Source organism: Mytilus galloprovincialis, chromosome 4 (genome assembly GCF_965363235.1).
Source record: "Mytilus galloprovincialis chromosome 4, xbMytGall1.hap1.1, whole genome shotgun sequence".
Taxonomy (NCBI): domain Eukaryota; kingdom Metazoa; phylum Mollusca; class Bivalvia; order Mytilida; family Mytilidae; genus Mytilus; species Mytilus galloprovincialis.
Genome location: NC_134841.1, coordinates 46,181,815 through 46,204,495, shown reverse-complemented (window position 1 = coordinate 46,204,495; position 22,681 = coordinate 46,181,815). Strand labels below are relative to the sequence as shown.

The window sequence follows — 22,681 nt, the reverse complement described above, 5'->3', positions numbered from 1 at the left end:
ATGCCAAATTATGGTTTTAGTCCAGTTTTTTGTAGTTCACTAGGCAGAGAAATGTTGAGCATTGTTTCTTAGTACACATTTTTGTTCATCTTTAGTTTTTCCACTTTAGGGAGACAGTTTTCATCTAACTATTAGACCAAGCTGACTGGGCCCAGACTTCCACTGGCAACTAAATAACTGTCTTCAAATAATCTTTTTTATAAAATAGGAGTCAAATATTTTTCTCTTATAAATGATTTATTAAAACAATATACATACATGTGTAAATAAATAACTCAATAAATGTTTGTAAAATTTCAGGACGGAATGTCGATATTTACATCACAGACTAACATTGTTCATTTAAACAGGGGTGTCCATCCTAAAGATCCAGGACTCTAAAAATAAAACAATTCATAAATAATTAGTTCAATAAAGCTAAAATCTTATATCTTGAAGTAATATAGATTATTGATTATGTGAACAGGGTATTACACAGATTTAGGGGTTATAGTATAACTAAATAAGTATCAAGAAATACAAAACAACTTGAATAGATGATTTTCATTTTGTTTTACATGACAAGACTTCATGAATCATAAGACATCTGCCAGCTAGCACAGCATACGTATTTTGCACATTAATTTTGCTATCTCTAATTTTGGCTTTCATTCAATATATTATAGTGTTTAACCTATAATAAACAAAGGCCGCTTGCAGTCATCTGACGACATCATTAGTAAGTGTACCAGTCCTCACTTCATGTTAAATAATTTTTTTTAAATCATATTTTGAGAAAATTGAAACAAAGCTTTTTAGAATTTTAATGTTTTATTTTTTACCATGCTATGCTGATATATAGCATTTCAAGAGCCAAAAATAATTTTCTTATTGGAACATTTCAATGGCAACCACATAATCAATAAGAAATGACACCTAGCGTGTGACACTTTAATCAATTTTGATGAAAATTCACCCCTTATCAATTTCAAACTCGTTTTTGTTCATTTTAGAATTTTTAACTTCAGGAAATTATGATTTTTTCACTTTCATTTCACAGGTAGTTATCATTCCTTCTAATCAAAGACTCAAATGCTACAGAGTTGCTGAAAATTTACTACACAATCATTTTGATGAATTTTCAGTCAATATATTTCACTATTTTTTCAAGAGATAGTCAACTCAACTGTATTCAATAAGACTTAACTACTGATCCTTATCACTAGAAATAAGAAGATGTGGTATACATTGTAAGTGCCAACGAGATATCTCTCCATCCAACCCATTGTTTAAAATCCTTACAATGGATATGCATTTTAATTGATTGCAACTCTTTCAAATATAATTGACCTTAAACAATAATGATATTATCTTTCTAAAAACTATTCACTCTTATCAAATAAGGTCAATTGTGTTGACATTGACAAAATTACTGATAGGATAGAAATAAAATCTAAGTCTTGTTGAAAATACTTTCAGAAGACTGCTGTTTTAATCACATCTGTGAAAAATTGACATCCAAATAGTTTCAGATAATTATTACTCAATCAGCACGCAACCATGTCATATATTGCATCTTTCAATTTCTCTGTCTTATATACGATGAATCCTGAAGTAGTTGTCAGTCCAGCAGCTCTATTCAAACATCATATTACAAAGCAAGTACCCCTTCCTGATTCCAGAACTAGGTAAAGCCTATGACAACTTCATGTATCTGTCCCTAGTCATGACCCTGATAAATGTCAGTGGTTGTCATTTTACAAGAAGTTTATTGTCCATTCATAAAAAAATATTTTGGAGTTTATGGTTTTTTAAATAAGTTTATAAATAGATAATTGCAGCTACTCTGGTCTTTATATGCCTAAATTGCAAGCACAAAGGCATCAAAATAAGGATATTTAAAAATATGCATTCAATTCTATAAACAACGATAATATGATTGAAACAATATATCAAAAGCTTTTTCATTAGAATTACACAAAAACTATGACAAATTAATTCTGTATTCGTCATGATTTTCCTTCCTGTAAATAGATATCATTAATAATAATTATATATGCAAACATTGTTAAAATATTTATAATCTTTAGTTTAACCATAGTGCAAGTAAGAAGTAATCTTTTCACACTTTTCTATATGTTCAATTATAAATCAATATTTAATTTGATTTATGAAAAGTGGTATTCCTATTCTCTTAAGAAATGTAGAGATGTTGAAAAAAATATGTTTATTATGAAATAAACAATTGCAAGAGAATTGTTACATGTATATAAAGAAAGATGGCTCCAATTTAGTTTAAGATAAATATCACTTCAAAAATCATTAAAGATGAATGTCATTGTCAAGACTTGTTATATTTAAATGTGTTGCATTTTTAAGTACAAAAATGTATCATTTATGTGGCCGTTTAATAAATTAATTTAGCAATTTGTTATTTTAGTTAAATTAATCAAACAATGTCTTCCTCTAAAACCATATTTGAACATTCACAGAAATATCAACGTCCTACTGCAATTTGGTAAACTGTTTTAGCCATTGCTATTGTGATACCACGAAGGTGGCTGGATTAGCACAGCAACATCATGAGCATTAAATGACTTAACTCTTATTAAACTAAACTAGTACTTCAATTGAAGTTCTGGAACAAGATCTTCTTATTCAAGATTAATCATTATTCTTATGAATTTTACACAAAGTTTACAATTTAATATCTAAAAAGTATATTATGGCATGCAGATATAATTTAAAGCTAAAGTGTTTTAAAACAGAGTTATCATTCATTGAGAAGCTATGTGTAAACCTTAATTTTCAAGACAACTGTTTTTAACCAGACAACAAATTCTCAAATATCTACAGCAGTAAAGTATTGCAGTAATCTGATCAACTTGGTCGATTGTGTTTAAAATTGATGAAAAAGCAAGTATAATATAGTTTTATATAAAAATAAGAAGATGTGGTATGATTGCAAATAAAATAGCTCTCCAACAGACTAAATGACATAGAAGTAAACAACTATAGGTCTTTGTAACCTTCAATAATGAGCATTACCCATACCACACAGCAAACTATATAAGGCCCAAAAAGACAAACATAGCAAACCAGAAAACTTCTATATATGTATGTTCGATATAGTTAAACTATAGGTGTACTGTTGGTATAAATAATCCATTTTGATAAAGCTGCTCTACAATTTTCTGGATAGTATCATGTGCAAAATATATTTTTCAAAAAAAAAGCATGTAGATATATAATTGAAAAGTGATTACAGCAAATTAAATAAAACAAAAGAGCTTTTATGGGAAATTAAAAAAAGTGTTTTAGTCTAGTTTTAGGATTTTTGTAGTTGAATGATCATACAGCAGTGTAGCAACCATGGTAAAACAAACAGTTGTTATTGCAATTATGTATCTTATTTTATTTAAACTTTGCTGAATGATTGCATTAATTCTCTTATACGTTTCCTTTTAAAAAAAAAAAGAAGAATGACGACTGTTTTCTTAAATCTAATCTTTAGATGACATATTTACATAGCTGAGATGTTCATTTGTCAACATTGATATTGAATTATATTTTCTTTGAGGTTGTGTTTCATAAGCCAGCATTCCCAATGAATTTTAACACAATCTATTTTTGTTTCTCTACTTTACTAAGTTTCAAGTAATTTTTACAATCCTTTTCCACATGTCATGATCCTTTTTGTTGGAGCAAAATTAAATAGCACTTACAATCCCTTTTATTTTATTTGTATCTTTAAAAATACATATTTCATCACGTATATCTACAATATTAAATGAATTCGCCAAAATTGCAGATGGCAGCGCAAACTGATCAAGTTTGGATTGTGTTGTCTGTTCTTGCATTTGCACATACACATATCTACTCTTAATACAGGCATACTTATTCATCAAAAACGCATGTTTATTGGCAATAAATAGTTTTTTCAAATATTTCCAAAAATTCATGCTCCGATGTTATAAACAATATACAAAAAGCTCTCATGTTACTGTGTACAATATAAGCACATATAAATATATATAAGCAAAAAATATTTAGCAGGTGAATAATATAATAAAGCAGTAAGAACATTTTTAATAAATAATATATAAATTTTTTTATACATGTATTGCTTACAACTTTTAATTGAGAAGTTAGAACTTAAACTGTCAAGAAAACCAGGAATTATATTTTTTCTCATTATTTCTACAAAATAATTAGGTTACTACAACTTTCGAAGAAAATCCATTCTGTATCATATAAATTAACCGAGATCCAATTCTATATAACCTGTTTCTTTTAGATAATGTTCTTACTGCTGATTGTATTTGCACATTATACGTGTACACATTAATATTTAATAAGCATTTTCAATTAAGAGATCTAGCTAGCAGCATCTGAAAGAAGAAATCTCACCACTATTTTCTTCCTATGACTGAAATTGCAATCAAGATAAATAAAACATGATGAAAATAGATACAATACCCCATGGATTCATCTTAGAATAAATTCAGATTTAGAAATAATATATCTATTACCCATAATGCAGTTGTTAATATGAAACTAAAAAAATTAAAAAGAGTATTACACAATCTAAAACTTTGAATATTAAATAAAGAATATGATAAATCAAAGTGGAAAAAAAATGACATTAAACTAATAAAGACTAAAATGAAGCAATTATTTCTGTGAAAATGATCTGTTTAGATCCAAAACATTAAACAAATTTCTCATTAACAGCTATATCTGCTCTAAGATTTTAAAAAGTAGTTCATCGTATGAATTCACACTTCAAAACATTCATAAAAACAATATAAAAAAAATAACTCATGAATAAACCAAAATATTCAGTTTAAGACTGTTAGACAATAAATATGAAAACTTAGACAAATATTATCATATCATATGTACATTAATATTATATAGAAACAACAATCTATGTGTACAAAGATAATCATTTCTAGTTAGATTCATGCATTATATGTATATTTAAAGTGTTCCTATAAAGCATTTCCTGGCTTTAATAATTAAGTATCTTAAATGCACATTTCCTAAATCTATTACTTTTCATTCCACAAAAAAACAAAAGGCATTGTCTTCTTTTTTATTTCTTTGTTTTTCAATAATTTGATTTGAGTAGATCTTGTTTTTATGATTTCCAAAGCCGTGAGTGTGATAACTAATTCTCAATTTTCTAACCTTAAATTGCATGAAAATATTATTCTCAAATGTTTATGAATATCAAGTAGTATGAAGAGTAGTGATATAATTTTCACTTGTTTTTCATTTGAAATGCTCCGTCTTTGGATTGTAAAAAAATGCAGACAACAATCGATCTTTGATGAAGTTTGCATATTTTGATAGAGGAATGCAATTAATTTGCAAGACTTCTCATTTAATGGGAGATAACTCAGATAATGTTACTTTTATAAAGGAGTTTGCCATGTGTGTGGTTCGAACTCAAAATCTCAGAGTTGACAGGCTAATGAAACTGTAAATGAACTACTAAGACCACTCCACCACCATCAAGCCCCCTTTTAGTGTAGTTCATTACTGTCAACCTCTATAGTTATATATTTTATATTTAAGCATGTTATAACAAAGAAAGAGGTTTTGGATGTAGGTCTATATCAGTTTCAGAATTACCTGTAAATAAAACACTAGGCCTTCATCAATTTTAAAACTATCTGTCAACTCAGAACAATCAACATTAGTAACATTAAAATGAACTAGGTACTGACAGTTACTTTTCTCAGTCAAATTTTGTGGATTTTAGCTCATCTTTTATGATTTTATTTTCTCTCAACTACGTACTGTGGATATCAATATCACGGGCGGATCCAGCCATTTGAAAAAAGGGGGGTTCCAAACCCAGAGTAAAGGGGGGGGCTACAACTATATGCTCCCATTCAAAGCATTATTGGGCCAAAAAAAGGGGGGTTCCAACCCCTGGAACCCTCCCCCTCCCTGGATCCGCCAATGAATATTGAAGGATCAAGATAAAATTGTATAATAGTTGATATATAATTGTGTGGTTTTGCCAAAGTCTGCTTGCAAGACTATAGAAAATATCTACTTTATTAAACACTTAAAAATGTTTGGTTTACCTATTCCCATGCCAAAATAGGTATTTAAGAAATAATATTGAATCCACAGTACCATCTTTCCTGGCAGGGAAATAATTTAATCATTCATTGCTTCTGCACTATTCCCTTAAAACAAATGTTTAATCCTGAGTTCTTAAATAATGCATTTTTTCATGATCCCAAAAATTCATCAGTTAATCAAAGTCCTGATTGATGAGAGTAAATCCCAAATTCCCTCAATCCTTAATAAATAAAGGCCCCATCCTGACATCCTGCTAAAGGTCATTCCTCCCCTTATTGACAGAAGGATCATTGTTAAAAGAACAAACTACCAGTAAGTCTTGTGAAGAGGACCCAAAGGACCATAAAAAAATAATTTTACTATGTTGTTCATGCTCACTAGTACATGAATGCTAAAAAGTTGTAAGCTAGAGATATAAATGTCAGCACCAAAACAACTACCCATATAAAAGATGCAATATATAAATATATATAAGCAGAAAAATTCTTCATCAATTTACCTTTACGTCAAACACTCGAACACGTTGGAATTCCTATAGTGAAAACATTTTGATAAACAAAAGTAACAAAAACTAAAACAGAATATAAATATGTATAATACAGTCTTGTAAACTAATTTCTTCTAATAGCTTCTTGTAATTTGTTAATACATTTAATTTAATTGGAATGGCTTTAACGACCATGTAACACCTTTTTTTATATATACATATGAAAAAAAATTATGTGAGCCACTACAATGTACTTTAAAAAGACCAATGGTCAGTAGTTCGAAATTTTTTAAGATGATTAAAATTGGAAAATTAATTTTTAATTATAACTGTAAAGGATGTTTTAAAAGATTTTTTATTGATGTGTAAAATTAACCGACTTTCAGAATATAGGTTTTTAATCTTTTTAAGTCCACTTTGAACATCTGTATATATAAACTCCATAAAATGACTTTTATTACTTCTAAATTCAATTAACTGCATTAAAAACATGTTCAGATAAATATTACCTATAACAAAACTGTTTCACCTTTGATAAAGATTTTATACCTGTCACAATATAAAGCAGGTTTATACCATAAAGCTCATACACTTTGTATACTTTACGAAAAAAAGGACGTCACGAGTTACATGGTCATTAAAGTACAACCGGAGAAAAATGTAGCAGCATAATAAATAAAACACAGGAATAAAGTCCATTACAAGCTACTTATAAAGTTTATGAAATAATGCAATAAAATCGGTAAGGAAATGAAAATCAGAAATTACTTCCTAAACAGCTTTTCTAAAATAATGCGTAATCATAATTAATAACTTTTTTCTGTGTAATCTGTCTGATTCTTATCAATATTAAAACATATCTTTTTTTATCAAATGTACTTTTTTAGCTGTGTTGAAACTTACTTTTTAATATAGCAAATAACAATAACATTTTAAATACAAACCTTTGATTGTCTAAAAAAGGCTATTGTTATCAAAAGTCAAGGAGTTATTAAAGAAATATGGGATGGGACAATGGTACGAACACTCTGTGCATTAATCAGCATTTTGCTAAAAGGTTACAGAAAAACACAAATCTCTACACATTAGTGACATTTGTGGGAAGGAAACAATATTTGCTTCTAAACTTATACAGGTGTTATCTAAGTTTCTTGCAACTGGTTAGTTCTACTTTAATTTTATAGAGAGTCATTTGCTTACATTGAACTCAGGAAAATGTTAATAGTTTAACATTGTTTTTTTTTCATTGTTGAAGGGATTACAGTGCCCTATAACAGTTTATACCCTCCTATGGCTTGTGGTTGATTATTATATGTAGTAATCTCATAGGCAATCAAACCACATCTCCTTATTTTTATAACAGAACATTTTTAAGGATCCTTGTAGAGAAAACTAGTTTAACGAAGTTAAACCCATTACAATTCTGATGTCAATATACCTTATCAGTAAATCTTTAAATAGTTGTAAATGTATTTCAAATTGAATTGACCAGTTTCAAGAAAATTGGTTACAAACTGTCATCAGTGGTAAGCAGCTGTACAAAATTGATTAACAGTTGTTAAAATGTATTAAGACTGGTTCACAGCTATCAAATGATTAGAAAACAGGTTTAAGGTTAACAGCTGTAAATCAGCACAGAATTGGCTAAGAGCTGTTAATCTGTACAAAATTAGCTAACAGCTGTGCAAAATTGGATAACTGCTGTTAATATGCACAAAATTGGCTAACTGCTGTTAATATGCACAAAATTGGCTAACAGCTTTCTTATGTACAAAATTAGCCGACAGCTTTTAAATCATTGGTAAAAAGCTGTACAACCTTAGTTTACAGCTGTATAAGTTTAGTTGTAACTTATAAATATATCTCTTTAAACTTACATAGACTTCTCTTTCTTCTGCCTTCCTGGCAGCTTGTTCTTTGTACTGTAAAATTGTCCAGATTTCTTCCTTAAAACAATTCCACCTTTCCTGCATTCGATCTTTTCTAAATGCCTGCATTGCAATCCTTTATGCAAATAAAAAGTTTACTTAGTTAAACAGAATATATGTTAATGTAAGCTCTGCATAATAACATCAAAACAAACATTATCAGAACAGGTCAAACTTTGAGGTATTGTCCCTGTTATAAGTCTTAATTTAAAGTACATGTATAGGATGGCAAGAAAAGAGGAAGTTTCTGTCTTATAGATCCATATACAGTTCACACCTTACAGTTCATCACTGTCATGAAGTTGACCAAATATGAATTTTGGCTGAGAAATTGCTCACAAGCCCTGTGCAGAGTAGTACTACCCAAAGTTAATAAATAGAATTTTCTCTCTGGAAACAAAATTCATCATAAGGCAACAGATCAAACCACTGTATTTTATGTTATAGCTTTTGATAGATGAATTTCATAATTCAAATGTAACTTAAGGATGTACTTAGGTGAGGTTTTTAATTTGTGTTAGATGTTCAGAATCTTTTTTTTTTAGCCGTATGATATAAGGTAAAATATTTTGCTCCTGTAACACCCATTTATCTTTTTATATAAGATTTAATAGCTCATAAAAGGTCATTTGCCAAAATTTAAGCAGATTCTTGACTTTTTTTCTTCTGATTTGAGACCCAAATAATACCAATGCAAGTATAAAGTAAAAGTCTGAGTCAGCCTTTTCCCTGCCATATTTTAAAAATCAAATATATCGAAAAGGAGCTCAATGACTTATAAATATTTTTAGCTTATTTTGTTTCTTAACTAATGCTCTTCCAACTTAAAGTATCAATTTAAAGTCCTTGATTTTTTTTAATTTCACCTAAGTACATCCTTAAGTTCATATGTTCAGATAGAATAAATCTATACAACATTGATTTCTAATACTAATAATTCACATTTAATCATTTGAAGTTTACTCTAAAGTAGAGAGATGTAGAATCTTGATGCACAGGTAGAATATATGTATATAACTACCTTTCCTTCATAAGTGCATCAACCCTTTTATCTACAGTTGTGTGGACTGACAGTGGAATAGAATCTCTTTTTCTGTTAAAAAAAGTCTCCAATGTATTAAATGTATTTAATGGGTACACTAATACTGTTCCCTGTGGGGTACTGGCATCTGTGGTTGTCTCGTCTGTTTCTGTTGGTTCCCTTTCAATCACTGTCAAAATTAAAATCATAGCATACATTAAAGTTCTATCTTTTATAGGACCAATAAAATAATTTATCTAGTTGTTTTATTCTAATAGATATGTCTCCCTTTTAGTTTTATATATTTTTTGGTTAAAGAAACATCTATATTTCCTAACAACAAAATATAAACCTGGAAACTGTGTAAAAACCTACATGGACATGAACTCTCATCAAAGTGAGAGGGTTAGCGCTATAAAACCAGGTTTAATCCACCATTTTCTACATTTGAAAATGCCTGTACCAAGTCAGGAATATGACAGTTCTTGTCCATTCGTTTTTGATGCATTTTGTTATTTGAAATTGCCATGTGATTATGGACTTTCCAAATTGATTTATCTCTAAGTTAAGTATTTTTGTGATTTTACTTTTTTCATAACATTTGAGATAGGCGGACGGTCAAGTTTGATGTGTACTGTTATCCCTTTCCTCCATAATGACGCCTTTTGACGCCACCCCCTTTACTCCATAATGTCCCCTTTTGACGCCTGTGTCGTGCCTAAGTTGAAACGTCTTGCCTACAATAAATCTGTATCAGACTTAATAAAATTTGTATCTAATATAAAGGGGATATTCTTGAGAATATCTGACTGGAATTTCATTGATGAAATATTTTCGCAATGCACTTATACTTTAAACATGATGATTTTTTTTTAATTAAAAAATCCTATGTGAATCAAGTATGTAAAACAAAAAATATGGAGAAAAGGGTTAAACTCAATTTTTTTTTTTAATGAAACTCCAAATTTATTTACCTCTCAAATATAATGTTTGACCTGTGTTACCAATGGCAACAACAGGATCCCAGGGAGACATTATTTCATGTGTGTCAGGAACTTTCATTTCACATAAAACTTTTCCTTGAAGTACATCTCTGATCTGTACATTTCCATTCTGTAATACTGTAAGAATCTAAAAGATAAAATATAAGAAACTGGTTAAATTTCTATTTCATTTAGACAAATTAAGTTTTAGCCATTTAATGACATGTGACCTTTGTACTTTGCATTGACTCTTATACTATGAAATGCTTCCCAATAGCCCCAATTTGATTTTTAAGTGTTTTAACACCACTTTTCAGCACCGCTTTTGGGCTATTTCGTGGGGGCCAGTTTTCATTGGTTGAGGAAGCATGAGTGCCCGGAGAAAACCTGACAATCCTAGTCAATTAAGATTGGAGTCCAGTGCACCCTCAAAAGCGGAGTTCAAAGTCACACTCTCAGTATTGACTGGCTAGTGATAACAGTAGTAACTACTTAGACCACTCAGCCACTGAGGCTCCTCCCAATAACCCCAATAAAATATTGACAATCTCATACCATTATCAGGACATTGTTTTCTTTTTTAATAGGATAAAAACAAATATTCTTTCTGCAAAAAACACATTTGATTTGATTTCTTTGTGTTCCTGAAAACTTCAACCATATGAAAGGGGAAATAACTCATGAAATTATCAAATCAAAGAACAAATGTAAATCACGGTTAGTGTATAAGGTTTGCCACAAAAGTTTGGCTTGCAAATGTTAAATGCAGAATGAAGTGTGAAATATCATTTTCCATCACAAAATTACTGCATTTGTAGTAAGTTTGTTCACTTGGGATTTATTAAGAAACTTTTTTTATAAAAGCTGTTTTTATAAATTATTGTTTTATTAGCCTGAGTTTAATGTTAGAACTTTTTAGATGTCAAGAAAAAAAAGTAAAATATCTATTAATACAATTCATAGAGATAAAGATTCTTCATGTTACAATTCTTTTAATTGCCTTCAAAAAACATTATTTTTATATATTATGATATTTTTAGTAGCAAGCAAAGGTAAAAAACATTCTTCTAGCCCATAATTGACATGTTTTACGATGAAACTCACCATACTTGAGAAAGTGCAGAGCTTTCACTTATAGTCAATTGACACTTTTTTTTTAATTCTAAGTATGGTGAAATCTGTTGAAATGTCATATTACATGCTGTTTAAAGTTTATTTAATTTCAATTTCTACACATTTACATTTCTCAAAGTGCCAGTTTCTTATAACCTCATAACCCAGATTGACATTTTATGTAGGTATGTGATAAATTATTGACCAGGGTGTTAGATGCAGGTTGTTTCTTACATACTATGTGATAATTAAAAGAGTTTTGGTATTAATAAATTGGCAGCTGCTTATCTTTATTATATATCCGATATGTAATTAAATAAGTTTTTTAATTAATAATTTGTTAGATGCACATCAATATTTAGAGAAAGATACAGGAAGAAATATGTGAATAAAAAAATTAAATTAAATTGAAAATTATACAACTATTGACCAGAGATAAATGATGTAGATGCAAAGTAATATTGGCTACATTTTGACATTCATTAATGAGCAAAACCCATACTTTAAACTTAAAAGTAAAATATAAAGGGCTCAGACATGACAAATTGTAATGCAATTCAAACTGGAAAAACAACAGACTGATCTATGTATAGAACAATAAAGGAAAAAACAATTATACGACTGACATCAACCTAAGACATCCAATGAATAACAGGCTGCTGACTTTGGACAGACACATATAAAATGTGTTTGGTTAAACATGGGTAGAAGTGTTTAATCCTTCACAATATCAAACAAAAACATAATTAGTCATTTTTAGATTTGCTCCACCAATGAAATCATCATTACCGTTGTTATAAACATACTATTTAATAAATACTTTAACATCAAATCTCCCCCCCCCCTTTAATTTAAAGCAGTGGAATATTACCTATCGTCTGGTTTTCTCCCTACTCTGATAACCTACAATATTTACTTTGACTAATATATCAGTATTTCATCTTTACTATACTAACCAGATCAGGTAATCCACGAACTGTCTCTACTTTAGAAAATATTTCACCACTTTCTTCAATTCTACACAAAAAAAGATAAATCCATTTCATTATTTTCATTCTTTCTTATATAGATCCAAATATCTAAAAACAGGTATTCAATTTCACATTTTTAATAATGGCAATTACAATACATGTAGTACAAATGTACCATATAGACATGACTAAATTACTTGTGGAAGACAGGTCATTTTATTGATGGTAAAATTACCTTTTTAACAACTTTTTGCATTTTCTTAGTTTTACTACAAACAAATTAGACATTCATGTAAACAAATTATTTTTCCAGAGTGATTTTTTTGTTATTTTCATGAGTAAAACTTTGCCAATATGTCAATTTCAATATTCTCTCACATGAATACATCAATAAATAGGAAATTCATGAAAAAATCAAATATCCAATGAAGAATGCAAAATGGGCTGAATGCTAATAAATCATAATTTGAAAATTAAAGTACCTACACTATACAGAGTAGAAACAAAGAATGTGTTTTATATAACCTGTGATGGAAACATCAGTTCAATCACAGTTCCTTTCCTTGATAAGAATTTCTCAAATGACAATATATATACAATATTAGGTCATTTTCAGGAAAATATAAACTTTTTTGTATGAGGCTGAGAAACTGGGGAAGGGCGAGGTTCTACCAAGCTCTTCCCCAGTTTTGCGCTGAGTACAAAAAAGTTTATATTTTTATGACATTGACCTAATATTGTTTTTATACTGCAACTTAAATTAATTAAATGATAGCTTTTTTAATCGTAACACAAATGTCAATTTTATTTTCATCCCTTAATGGACCTCTGATTGTGGAGAAAGGGTTCCAAGATAAAATTGACATTTTAGAAAATATACTATATTTAGGAAATAAACACAACTAGTTGCAGTACATAATACTTTTTATTAATTAACTGCACTGTTATTGGACTTAATATGATGAAAACTGCCTATGCAATATAATGTGTAGACTGGGCCAATACAGAATAACTAGGCCAATACAGATTTTTTCTGTATTGGCCGAGTTATTCTATATTGGCCGAGTTGACACAAGTGCAGGATTTCGGAACGTCTCTAGGTTTTACATCAAAAGTCACGATAAACACAAATTGAAAGTAAACAGTTGTTTTGAAGACGCAGTTGTCACTTAGTTATCTTAAACATGCTGAAAATGTCAGTATGGCATACATTTCAGGCGAAAGACGGTCACATTCATTTAAAAGGTATTTTGAAAGCAGACGTGACGTGACGATAAAACTATTTCAGGTTTGGGGAACGAGTAGATTATCCCAAAGTTCATTTCTTGACGACCTCATAATTTCACGATTGTACACATCGATTTTAAATTAGTTTCTACATTACACATGCAATGGCAGTACCTTTCCAATTACTATTTATGTGTTGCGTCTAAATTTAAGTTGTAACACTTTATAGTAACTGAAAAGGGTAGAAAAATTCATCAGATGAGAAAATGCTGAAGACACCTGGAAACAGCACCAGATCATTATGTATTGCATCTAATAAAAAGAAACAAACTGAGATTTGGATAGTTCCACTTCAAGGTAAAAATATTTATCTCTTTTGAAATGAAATTAAAAAAATATTGTAACACTGTAGTTAATTAATAAAGATATTATTACGTGTATTTCTGTATTGGCCTTGTTATTGGTCCTCGGCCAGCTGTATTGGCCTTCGGCTTCGCCTCAGGCCAATACAGCAAGCCTCGGACCAATAACAAGGCCAATACAGAAATACTTACGTAATAATATCATAATATAACCCCACCCTAAATGACACTGATAAACAATATGACAATTAGCTTCTGTCAGTTCATTTTCTGTTTTATTAAACTTACTGTGGACTAAGACATATTGGTTCAGCCTGGGTTCCTCCAGCTCCCATAAGAACAGCATACATTGCTCCATTCCTACAGAGTACCAGTAGATAGGATGTAGTTCTAGTACTGTATGGTGGGTATTCTGTCATTTCTTGTGGACATATACTGGGGTCCAAAAACAACAACGTTTCTATACAGGAATTGTCAGATATGTGGATAACTCCTCTTTGTATACCTGTAATACATAAAACAATAACGTTTCTATACAGGAATTGTCAGATATGTGGATTTATCGGTCGTCCAACTGTCTATATCAATCTACTCAGCTCTTAATAAAACTCCATATCACGGCTTTGTGACGTCAAATACGTTGACCTGGCCTTAATAACTTTGACCCGGACATATCAGCGACGTCATAATGTTTGAACCGACGTTGATAAGTTTGACCCGAACTTATCAAGTCAACTTCCTGTTGCTGGTGAAACTAAGACAATACTTCCAAAAGACGCAAATACAGCCTGATAAATCGATTATCAGGTTATTGGCATATTAATATTGTAAAATATCAGCTGCTCGACATAATACGAAGGATTTTTGATCTCGTTCGCTGCGCTTACTCGACAAAAAGCTTCATATAATGTCTTGCAGCTGATATTTTACGATATCAACATGCAGACAACCTGATAATCGGTACAACTCCTCTTTGTATACCTGTAATACATAAAACAACAACGTTTCTATACAGGAATTGTCAGATATGTGGATAACTCCTCTTTGTATACCTGTAATACATAAAACAATAACTTTTCTATACAGGAATTGTCAGATATATTGATAACTCCTCTTAATTAATAGTTTCATTGTCTGCTGCCATCTTTCGTTTAACAAGCTATTTTTTTATTAACAAAACAAACAAAAAATAATAAAATTTATTAATTGTTTTCTTCATTACATTATCAAGGTAAAACTTGTAAAACAAATTTATTGTAATGCTTGTGACAACATACATTTTAAATTGTAGTCTGTCACATTCTAATATACCATTCCGGCCATAAAATGTTTAAACTTACCAAATGATCTATCCTATAATTACTTTTTAATCTATCAGACTAATCATTAACTATTTTGAAAGATATCTTTTAAAATACATATATTCTTCAATTCAAGACTTTCATGTTGTCTAATCAAAAATCTTAAAGTGGCACCTACTAAATCCCATAATGCAATGTTCCCAACTACTATGGATTCATTTATTTGCATTGTTACCAATTTTTCGTTTAAAGAGAAAAATGTTCTTAAGTGTATATTTGAAATTCTAATGCATTTTTTATGTAACAATTATTTTCATTGGCTAAAAGTTACTGTCAAATCCACAGTTGACCAGGCGTAACTAGGACATACCGTCCATTTTTAATTGGTGGATCAACAAATGTTCGATTACTACAATATTTCCGAAAATAAAACAGCACCTACCTCGAATTTGCCATTTTAATGTGATTTTATCTGAATTTGAATTGTATATGTATAAGTAACGTAATAACCTCCAGTTTGTAAGTTTTCATTTGTATGACGTCAAGTTTAGCAATGACCTCTTTGTGCCAAAATTATTCAAGAAGTTTCGACGATTTTTTTGTATGTCAAATTTATACATTTTTTCAAGCTCTAAAGTATCATTTCTTTTTGTAATGCATTAAAATCGACAATTGAGGGTGGCAACTCTTCAACTACAGTACTGTTATTCCTTAATTGTATTTTGCACAAGTCTAAATACAATTCTATAAACATGATAGAAAATTTCCACTTTGTTAAACATTTAAATTCATTGTTTACCAATACAAAATAAATAAAATGCTTTGCTGAGTCCTGATACTATCGCAGAGGTCAAAACCCTGAACAGTTGGGGCAAATTTGGATTCAATTTTCTAGCTTGATACCGTCTAATTTTGATTGTGATCAAATTTTTTATTTGATATATTGAAGTATGGAACCACGTGTTACAAGTCAGAGAGATCCATACACTTACGCATAAGTTATTGTCCAGAAACTACAAAAACTGTTGCTTTTGGGCCCTTTTAGATCCTTAATTCCTATACTATTGGCCCCATAACCCATAATATGAACACCAACCTTCTACTTGTGGTATCAAACATTATGGTAAAATTTCAGAGCAATCGAAATATTTATACACAAGTTATTATCTTGAAACTAGAAAAATGCTTGTTTTGGGCCCTTTTTGGGCCCCTAATTCCTAAATGGTTGGAACCATCATCCCCAAAATAAATCCCAACTTTCCTTTTGTGGTATTGAATCTTCTTAAAAAAATTCATAAAGATCCATTTACTTAAACTTAAGTTATTGTCCGGAAACCAATGTGTCTTTGGAGGACATCGCAGACGACGACACAGACAACGACGAGGCAGACCACATCATAACATTATACATTCGACACTTACCTAAATATCTATCCCATAATACAATGTTTCCATCTACTAGACCTATAATCATTAATGATGTCTCGTCTGATACTGCTGATGATGTGATCTTTGCAGTAAAAGGCCAGACCATATCTGGTTTGGTTTCATCTGAGAGAAAAAAATGACATTTTCAACTTTTTAAAGCTATTTTCCTAATGCATGTAGTTTAAAGGTTTGATTGGCTTGCTTGCTTTGTTTTTATAAATGCATTGTGGGTCTTAAGCTTGTTTACATTATACTCAAATGTAATTTAAGCACTACAAAGAAAGCAAACAAGCCAACCAAACCTTCAAATTACAAGCATTAGGAAAATAGCTCTAAATACATATTTGGGTAAGATCATATAATTAATCTCATATCTAAATACTAATATCAAGATTTCAAAATGAGGCTTTGATGACAGTTTTTGATGTTTTGATATCCTTTGCTTTCGGTTTCATAGTTCACAAAACAGCATATCCCCTTCTTTTCTATTACTATTTTTTCAAGAACGGAGACACACAAAAAAATACAAAGTCTAAGGACAATCTCTTAGTTATACTTCTTCAAAACTATAATGGTTTACTTTTACACTGTGACTTGGATGGAGCGTTGTCCCATTGGCACTCATTCCACATTTTCTTATATCTATATTATATAAGCAACATGATATTGTAAAAAATTGACAAATATATTTCAGTCATAAAAAACCAGATTTGTGTAAATTTCTTTTTTAAAAAACTGAATATGATCACTAACCTTTCCCTGGTGTTTTAAGTAATGAATAATGCATAACATGTGTACTGTCTTTCCACCACACTGCTACAGTTGTAGGGATAGCTAAAATGTTCAATATTACATATCAATGTTACAGTTGTAGGGAAAGCTGAAATGTTCAATATTACATAGCAATGATACAGTTATAGGGATAGCTGTAATGTTCAATATTACATATCAATGATACAGTTAACGTAACGGTACCCAAATTGCAACGAGTACCCAAATTGCACCTTTTTAGCGAAAATAGCAGCGGAAATCTTACAAGATTTCCTAGAGACTAAACAATTTGTATTTTTATAATTTGATACTATGCACATCTTTCAACATAGGTAAAAATATTTAGATATGCACAAATTGTTCATAGTATTTATCAACAGATGAAGTGTTTACTGAAAAAGCAAAATCTACTGAAACGTCACCATGCGACGTCATCAAAACGTCATCTTTTTAAAATGAGCAAATACAATATGTTACAAGTATCCTTTTCTTAAAAAACGAAGAGTAAGCATGGAATAATATCCAATTGTTCAAAATATTTGAAAAAATTAAACAAAAACTCTGTTATTATACTTTTGATGATGCGAATTTAAGCATGGATGCAATTTGGGTACTCCTCATTTCAGAATCATTGATGGTTTGGAGGTCAGTTTAGACCAATTTTTCTATGATTCCATATGGATTCATAATTAAATTGGTGAAACCATATAATGAATAATGATACATCTACAAAATAAACATATAATGAAAACTTTTGTCTGAATTATAAATAAACGTAGGTTAAAAAACTGTCAAAATAGGTGCAATTTGGGTACCCTGACGTTATAGGGATAGCTGTAATGTTCAATATTACATATCAATGTTACAGTTGTAGGGATAGTTGTAATGTTCAATATTACATAGCAATGATACAGTTATAGGGATAGCTGAAATGTTCAATATTACATATCAATGTTACAGTTGTAGGGATAGCTGAAAAATTCAATATTACATATCAATGTTACAGTTGTAGGGAAAGCTGAAATGTTCAATATTACATATCAATGTTACAGTTGTAGGGATAGCTGAAATGTTCAATATTACATATCAATGTTACAGTTGTAGGGATAGCTGAAATGTTCAATATTACATATCAATGTTACAGTTGTAGGGAAAGCTGAAATGTTCAATATTACATATCAGTGATACAGTTGTAGGGATAGCTGTAATGTGCAATATTACATAGCAATGATAAGGATAATGAAATCGCTTACACTGGATAATAAAGATGCAACCACAGTTTACACTGGATAATAAACATGCAACCACAGTTTACACTGGATAATAAACATGCAACCACAGTTTACACTGAATAATAAGCATGCAACCACAGTTTACACTGGATAATAAACATGCAACCACAGTTTACACTGGATAATAAGCATGCAACCACAGTTTACACTGGATAATAAAGATGCAACCACAGTTTACACTGAATAATAAACATGCAACCACAGTTTACACTGGATAATAAACATGCAACCACAGTTTACACTGGATAATAAAGATGCAACCACAGTTTACACTGCATAATAAACATGCAACCACAATTTACACTGGATAATAAGCATGCAACCACAGTTTACACTGGGTAATAAACATGCAGCCACTAATCAATCAATAAGTAAATATATGATATAAAACAATTATTCAGTAATTATCCAGCCAGAAAAGCTATGTAATTAATATTATACTTCAATAACTTACATTTCTTCAGTAAATATATTTAAAATGGATAACAAAATACAAGAAATAGTAAATATTTTCATAAGTTTGTGAACAAATTTGAAAATTAAAGGATCATGGATATTGGCTAAAATTCAGGCTTTAAGATAACCTTGCAAGTAAAAAAACAAACCATACTTACTTAAATTTGCTGGATTTTCTAGTCCAAGGGGAATCATTTTTCCAGCATTCAGGAAATGAAAATTAACATCCCTGTTAAAAAGTAAAAATTACAACATCATAATTAACAGTAATTCTACAATAATGAAATAAAACATTGAAAATTAGTCTTTTTCATTTGATTTTATTTTATTTCAGTTTATTTTATATATTTTCCTCATTTCATGTAAATTCAACAAAAAGTTGGATGTTTAACGATGCTAAGCATACCTTAAATTTCTATTCAATGTAATAACAAACAAGGAATAGGTGACTGCTGACATTCTCTAGAATGGCTTAAACTTTACAATTCATCAATGTCAAGCTGCTGACTCAATATAAAGTCATCCCGTTCAGTAGTTATTAAGATGTCAAGCAATAATGACTTGTCTCCGTTTAATTTATTTAAGGAAATTTTTCTGTTAAGTCACAGTGAGTCACTTAAAGTGTTAAAGAAGTGCAGTCTTTAACTTGCCGATTTCATGCATCTAGCTCATTAATAAATTATACCTTTATTGTGATAAATAATCCCCTAAAATCGCTTTAAGTTTGAATTAGAAGGATAATATTATTCAGCTATGTTTTCTACTAAAATGTTTTAGACTAGACAGAAGCTTTTTGAAATTGTTAGCTTTCACTTAAGAGAAACAGCTTGATTAAGGAAATTTAAACTTAAATTCATCTAAGTTTAACAGATACCATTTTGTTCAAATCGCTCCAAGATTTAAAAAAAAAAAAAAATAGTAACAATCTTCCTAGATTTTTTCATTAGAAATTAAAATGGATAATTGATGATAAGCTTCTGACATACTTGGCTTTACATTTGTTAACAAGAATGTGTCCCTAGTAAACGGATGCCCCATCCACACTATCAATTTCTATATTGTTCAGTGAACCGAGAAAATGGACAAAAAATCTCTAATTTGGCATTAAAATTAGAAAGATCATATCATAAGGAATATGTGTACTGAGTTACAAGTTGATTGGATTTCAACTTCATCAACTAGAGGCTCTAAAGAGCCTGTGTCGCTCACCTTGGTGTTTGTTCATATTAAACAAAGGACACAGATGGATTCATGACAAAATTGTGTTTTGGTGTCAGATGGTGATGTGTTTGAAGTTCTTACTTTACTGAACGTTCTTGTTACTTACAATTATCTCTATCTACAATGGACTTGGCCCATTAGTAACAGAGGAAAATATTTTGTAAATTGACTATAAAGGGCAATAACTCCTTAAGGAGTCAACTGACAATTTTGGTCATGTTGACCTATTTGTAGATCTGACTTTGCTGAACTTTATTGATGTTTACAGTTTATCTCTATCTATAAAAATATTCAAGATAATAACCAAAAACGGTAAAATTTCTTTAAAAATTACCAATTCAGGGGCAGCAATCCAACAACCAGTTGTCTGATTGGTCTGAAAATTTCAGGGCAGATAGATCTTGACGTGATTAACAATTTAACCCAGCCAGATTTGCTCTAAATGCTTTGGTTTCAGAATTATAAGCCAAAATCTACATTTTACCCCTATGTTCTATTTTTAGTCATAGCCACCATCTTGGTTGGTTGGCCCTGTCACCCCACACATTTTTTAAACAAGATACTCCAATGATAATTGTGGCCAAGTTTGGTTAAACTTGGTCCAGTAGTTTCAGAGGAGAAGATTTTTCTAAAAGATAACAAAATACTATGAAAAAGTGGTAAAAAAAGACTATAAAGGGCATTAACTCCTTAAGGGGTCAACTGACTATTTTGGTCATGTACACTTATTTGTAGATCTTATTTTGCTGAACGTTATTGCTGTATACAGTTTATCTCTATCTATAACAAGTGAAACTGCGAGCTACTGCTCACTGATGATACCCCCGCCGCAAGTGGATAATATTAATAGTGTAAAAATATGCAAGTGTTCGGTAAACAGGAAGTTGTCGAGTGATGAATCTGAAAACGCATCACACGGTATAGCTGACTTATAAAAATTCTGAAACCAAATTTCAGAAATCCTTGTATTGTAGTTCCTGAGAAAAATGTGACGAAAATTTTCAACTTGGTTATCATGTGTAAAATCATACAAGTGTTCGGTAAACAGGAAGTAGTCGAGTGATGAATCTGAAAACGCATCACACGGTATAGCTGACTTATATAAATCCTGAAACCAAATTTCAGAAATCCTTGTATTGTAGTTCCTGAGAAAAATGTGACGAAAATTTTCAACTTGGCTATCATGTGTAAAATCATACAAGTGTTCGGTTAACAGGAAGTTGTCGAGTGATGAATCTGAAAACGCATCACACGGTATAGCTGACTTATATAAATCCTGAAACCAAATTTCAGAAATCCTTGTATTGTAGTTCCTGAGAAAAATGTGACGAAAATTTTCAACTTGGCTATCATGTGTAAAATCATACAAGTGTTCGGTAAACAGGAAGTTGTCGAGTGATGAATCTGAAAACGCATCACACGATATAGCTGACTTATATAAATCCTGAAACCAAATTTCAGAAATCCTTGTATTGTAGTTCCTGAGAAAAATGTGACGAAAATTTTCAACTTGGCTATCATGTGTAAAATCAGACAAGTGTTCGGTAAACAGGAAGTTGTCAAGTGATGAATCTGAAAACGCATCACACGGTATGGCTGACATATATAAATGTTGATACCAAATTACAGAAAGGGTGGATGTGTAGTTCCTGAGAAAAATGTGACGAAAGTTTCATGGGACGGACTGACTGACGGACTGATGGACGGCCGGACGGACTGACAGACAGAGGTAAAACAGTATACCCCCCCTTTTTTAAAGCGGGGGTATAATAATATTCAAGATAATAAGCAAAAACTGCAAAATTTCCTTAAAATTACTAATTCAGGGGCAGCAACCAAACAACGGGTTGTCCGATTTGTCTGAAAATTTCAGGACAGATAGATCTTGACCTGATAAACAATTAAGCCCTGTCAGATTTTCTATTAATGCTTCGGTTTTTGAGTTATAAGCCAAAAACTGCATTTTACCCCTATGTTCTATTATTAGCCGTGGCAGCCATTTTGGTTGATTGGCCAGGTCACGCCACAAATTTTTTAAA

At 30.5% G+C, this 22,681-nt stretch overlaps 1 protein-coding gene across 9 annotated transcripts in view; it reads right to left on the bottom strand.

The window, feature by feature from the left end:
* Positions 1-236: 236 nt before the first annotated feature.
* Positions 237-22,681, bottom strand: part of LOC143072270 (WD repeat-containing protein 93-like) — a 41,084-nt gene continuing 18,639 nt past the window's right edge. For 2 of the 9 annotated variants that reach the window (XM_076247127.1, XM_076247133.1), the window contains 10 exons: positions 19,580-19,650; positions 17,656-17,736; positions 16,897-17,025; positions 14,462-14,678; positions 12,570-12,630; positions 10,492-10,648; positions 9,518-9,707; positions 8,446-8,572; positions 6,581-6,613; positions 264-377 (listed from right to left, as the gene is read on the bottom strand). In XM_076247127.1, coding sequence (XP_076103242.1) covers positions 339-377; positions 6,581-6,613; positions 8,446-8,572; positions 9,518-9,707; positions 10,492-10,648; positions 12,570-12,630; positions 14,462-14,678; positions 16,897-17,025; positions 17,656-17,736; positions 19,580-19,650 — 1,105 coding nt within the window. In that variant the 3' untranslated portion in view covers positions 264-338. Of the gene's footprint in view, positions 378-4,389; positions 4,409-6,580; positions 6,614-8,445; positions 8,573-9,517; positions 9,708-10,491; positions 10,649-12,569; positions 12,631-14,461; positions 14,679-16,896; positions 17,026-17,655; positions 17,737-19,579; positions 19,651-22,681 lie in introns of all 9 variants that reach the window. The other 7 variants (XM_076247130.1, XM_076247128.1, XM_076247129.1 and 4 more) reach the window with 7 other exon arrangements.